This window comes from Olea europaea, chromosome 1 (assembly GCF_002742605.1).
Source record: "Olea europaea var. sylvestris chromosome 1, O_europaea_v1, whole genome shotgun sequence".
NCBI classification, from domain to species: domain Eukaryota; kingdom Viridiplantae; phylum Streptophyta; class Magnoliopsida; order Lamiales; family Oleaceae; genus Olea; species Olea europaea.
Window position 1 is genome coordinate 7,698,609 of NC_036237.1, and position 4,282 is coordinate 7,702,890.

General features: G+C 35.1%; 1 protein-coding gene across 2 annotated transcripts; it reads right to left on the reverse strand.

Moving 5' to 3' along the window:
* Positions 1-1,351: 1,351 nt before the first annotated feature.
* On the reverse strand, positions 1,352-3,628 carry LOC111393073 (BAG family molecular chaperone regulator 3-like). Of its 2 annotated transcripts, XM_023018482.1 has the most exons (5): positions 3,380-3,628; positions 3,009-3,292; positions 2,295-2,551; positions 2,001-2,147; positions 1,352-1,891 (listed from the first exon to the last, which is right to left on the reverse strand). In XM_023018482.1, the coding sequence occupies exons 2-5, from the start codon at positions 3,205-3,207 to the stop codon at positions 1,535-1,537; spliced, it is 960 nt and encodes a 319-aa protein (XP_022874250.1). In that variant the 5' UTR covers positions 3,208-3,292; positions 3,380-3,628; the 3' UTR covers positions 1,352-1,534. The 2 variants fall into 2 exon arrangements, with proteins under 2 accessions (XP_022874250.1, XP_022874245.1); XM_023018477.1 differs by having other exon boundaries at positions 3,009-3,627.
* Positions 3,629-4,282: the final 654 nt, after the last annotated feature.

Sequence of the window (4,282 nt, forward strand, 5' to 3'; positions counted from 1 at the left end):
ATGTACAAACAACTCTTATTCGCTAACCTGCTAGGGCACATCCAACGATTTATCTCCCTCACAAAGCTCTAGAGGCAGGGCGGTGGGGCCCTCAAGGTTGAGGTTCAATCCTCTTTTTTTTTTTTTTTTTTTTTTTTCTTTTCCTTCGTACTTTTTTCATATTAGATTTTGATTCAAGATTGAGTTTTTCTTGCAATTTGTATTTTTGTGATTTTTTTTGTTTGTTCTGATTTTAGCTTGTAATTGTGATTGTATTTATTTCTAGAACAATGCAATGCATATTTTTAATGCGAGAACCATTATCCGATTAAAAATAATCCTTTTGTTTGGTACTTTTTATCTAATTTGACCATTTGTGATACTAGGTTTTGACACTGTCGATAAGGTTAAAAGATTGTAATTATTAATCGTATTGATTCTTTAATGTTAAGACAACCTATTCTGTGCTGGGTTTAGAGGCGGGGGGGGGGGGCCCTCAAGGTTGAGGTTCACTCTTCTTTTTTTTTTTTTTTTTTTTCCCTTTCCAGTCGTAGTAATTTCTTAGTTCTGAAGAGAGAAGATTGCAGGTTTCCATACGGTAAAAGTGCAGCAGAGTTTCATCAGATCCAAAGAGTAAAACCTGTTTTTAATGGTTTAACTAATCCACTGTCTATCTGTCTATCATTTGGGTGGTTAAATTGTTGAAAAAAAAATAAAAATAAAGAACAAGAAATGGAACTCTCATGAAATTTCGGTCATGAAATTTCGGTTCTTAGGCAGGGAACCAAGAACCGGAAGGAACTGAACCGTCTGATTATTGAAATTAAAGGACCCGGGCCTACTGAACTGGATTGGTCCAGCTCTGAGAATTTTTGGCCATCCCCAACTGAAATCATCCTCATTCTATTTAGATCTGATGCTAAAATGGCGTTATATGATAAATGACTTGTTTGATTCCACCTTTCATTTAACTTATTATTTAACACCACATAGAGGAGGTTATAATTGCATTAGAACTAAAATAACATTATTCTTCTTCATCCCCAATGGGAAGCAAAGTACAAATATTAATCATTATGCCTCAACATCTGCTTTGTTTCGAAGAACACAAAAGCAGGATTGACCTGCTTTATATTAAATAAAGAATATAGAAGAGGATTAAGATTTTGGTAAATTCCTGTTTTAAGGATATTCCCGGTACTCCTGTAACAGATCAAGTGGAGATAGAGTGGGATTGTAAATTTGACTAATTGGAGCTAAAATGCAGTTCTTTATCATTGCAAAACCTGATTCCAAGAGAAAGTCTACATAAGAAGCAGATTTTACAATTGAGAATCCGTTCAATGGGATAGCTGGAGAAGAGAACATCATAGAGACATGAAGATAATTTCAAACTCCATTATAGTAGCCCCCATTTATTTTTGTAGTGAATGACATATGGAGGGGATGCTTACAGAACTTTAAATACAGAAAAGAATGGAGAACAGAGACCAAAGCAGCTCGAAACAAATCCAAAATGCACAATCACACTAGCACGAATACTTTGGCCTATTACCTAACTTAGCAAATCCAAATAAGAACTAGGTTGTGCTGGCTTGATTGTACTTGTAGTCGTGGATGTTGAAGGGGCAACTGGAATGGTTGCTGGTGTAGATTCAAAAATTTCCCACTGTGTAGTTATGACAACATCTCCTGAGGCTGAGTGCCGTTTCTTTGGTGAATCTATAAATGAATGCCGAGCTTGTTGCTGTTGCACATGTGATGACATGTTCCCATTTGAATACTTCGGCTGCTGTTGTGGCTGGACGGATGTAGATGAATGTACAGGTTCATGGTATTCGTTGCTTGTTGGCATTGCGTTTTTAATCTTCAACGCATCGAGAATCTCAACATACTTCTGCACTCTTTTCACCTTCAATAAACATCACAAATTCAAGACACTTGCATGAACCCTTAAATGATATAATCCCAAATTCAAGAACTGCGTTATTTTAGCCATAACGTAGAACCAAATTTTATACCTGCATTTTCCTCTGTAACTTGACATCACCATCGGCTATGATCCCGTCCAGTTTAAGCAGTTGATTCATCAATAACTCAATGAGATTTAGTACATCCTTCTCAGCCACCTTTCTACCGTTAGAAATTATGGACTCAAGCTCCGTAACCTACCCAGTGTCAACCATATATCAGTTCACTGTATATAATCATCACTCTATCGAGCCTTTAGTTTTAAAATCTATTTTCTTATTTATTCAATAAGTGGGATTGATGTCCAATTTAGGATAAATTTGCTATAGTGGTAGTATGTTTACCTGTCCAGCAAGTTTATCAACCTCCAAGCTGATTTCGGATATTGATTTTGCAGCCCTTGCTATTTTAGCATTTTTCCTCATCTCAACGTACCTCTTCTCTTGGCTAATTGGATCCTCTACTAACACAATCTTAGATTTGTCCTTCACTCCTACAGTGTCAAGAAAAACTTTAGAGTCCCTCTCTTTATCCTTGTAAAATAGCTTCTGATCTTGGTGATGCAACCCTGTAGGCCCTGTTAACATCTTCTTCAACTCCCCTAGATTCCCAAAAACCAAAATAAAACATCAAATACCATAAATTAAAGACTGAAAATATTTATTCCCTACTGACAATTGTGTATCGTTGAACGGCATCGTCCAAAAACTTGAGGATACATTATACATATTCGTTCAAATCTTTTCTTCAACAAATAATTGTATTATCATTTTAATCTATGGACTTTAGCGCGGTGACAAGGCTAGACATGGACCACTTATTAATTTGCTAACGAAGAAAATTAATTAACAAAACTTAGCCCTTCATAAGAAAGAGTAAATAAATTTTGGGATGTGAAGTTTCAAGGTACCACTAGGGCACCATTTATGGAGGCTACTAATGATGAACCATCTTGTTTAAAAGCTCAAGTTTTTCAAACAAGATGCATATGCATCTATTTAAATCTTTGTCTTCTAACACATTTGTGTTGATAGGTGGCATTTGTTATTGAGACTTACCAAATGTAGCCTGAGAACTGATATAGATATCGTGGTAATTTGACCCGTATTTCACACGGACCCGAATAGTGGGAGGTGGAGCGTGGTTTTGGTCCTCGTCGGTGCGTTTTTGGACCAGCATTCCACCGGGCCTCAGCTCCAATTCATTCGGATTGCTGGCGGCGGCGGAGCCACCGTTCATACGTGGAACCCTCATCATTTTGATTATCCGGTACTAACACCAAACTGAATTGCTACCGACAGTTGAATTTGTACTCAGATCAAAGCATTGACTATGAATTGATCTACAGTTGAACCATACAGAATCCCATCTCAACAAACTCACAAAGAATCTGAACCTCTATATACTATACTTCGCCGGAAAGGGTTACCTGCTGGTGATCTGTCGGAGAGTTGAATGAGCTTCAGATCTCTTAAATAAGGCCCGAAATGTAGAAAACTCAATTGTAGTTCGAAATCTGCAAATCCTGAAACTTCCAATTCGCCAGGTAGAAATTAGCCAAGGAAAAATGAGAAAATAAATATATGAAATGGAAATTATTTTTGTTCTCTCTCTCTCTCTCCCCTTGGCTGTTGAATGTAGAGAAAAGGAGAAGACTCCACGAAGGAGGGGGGAGAGAGGGATGGCATATAAAAACAAGGGGCATTCGCAAAATGTCAAATTTTACATATATCAATTTAAAAATGTCCACTTTTGATCATTTTTGTAAAAATTGTCAAATTTAATATCAAATTTTCTATTTTATCCTTAATGAAATAATAAATAATTTCATATTGCACATGTCAAATCACAATTAAAGTGTAGAAAAATGTCATGTTCAGAATGAAATATCATTCTAGAAATTTAATTTGTCAATAAAAGCGTTTAAAATATCGAGAATATTTAATATTGTGACTTGACATATGTATTTTTGAAATATAAACGGATTCAAATATCAAGAACATCATTTGAATATAACTTCTCATGAAAGCTAGTTAGGAATACTCTCATCCAAATAATTGCATAAATGGATATTGAAAATTTTTGAATATTTTTACAAATAACTATGTCAAAATGAACATTTTTTGTAATTTCATCTAAAAAAAAATGTATGGACAGCGAACAGTACAGAGCAGAACCTTGAGCTGAGAAAACAAAGATAAATAAATTCTTAATATTTATATTATGAATAATGATTCGGTTGTCTAAGTGTGGGTAATTATACTACCAATACAAATTTTATTAAGTGCACTAAAATTTTTAAAATTTTTCTTATTTACTTAAATAGCTTTTA

Bases quoted from the DNA above. Each gene is read 5' to 3' on its own strand.
- LOC111393073 (XM_023018482.1), bottom strand. From the start codon at position 3,207: ATGATGAGGGTTCCACGTATGAACGGTGGCTCCGCCGCCGCCAGCAAT. The intron at 2,552-3,008 runs GTAAGTCTCAAT...TTGGGAATCTAG, and splicing joins CAGTTCTCAGGCTACATTTG to GGGAGTTGAAGAAGATGTTA. The intron at 1,892-2,000 runs GTATAAAATTTG...TGTTTATTGAAG, and splicing joins AGTTACAGAGGAAAATGCAG to GTGAAAAGAGTGCAGAAGTA.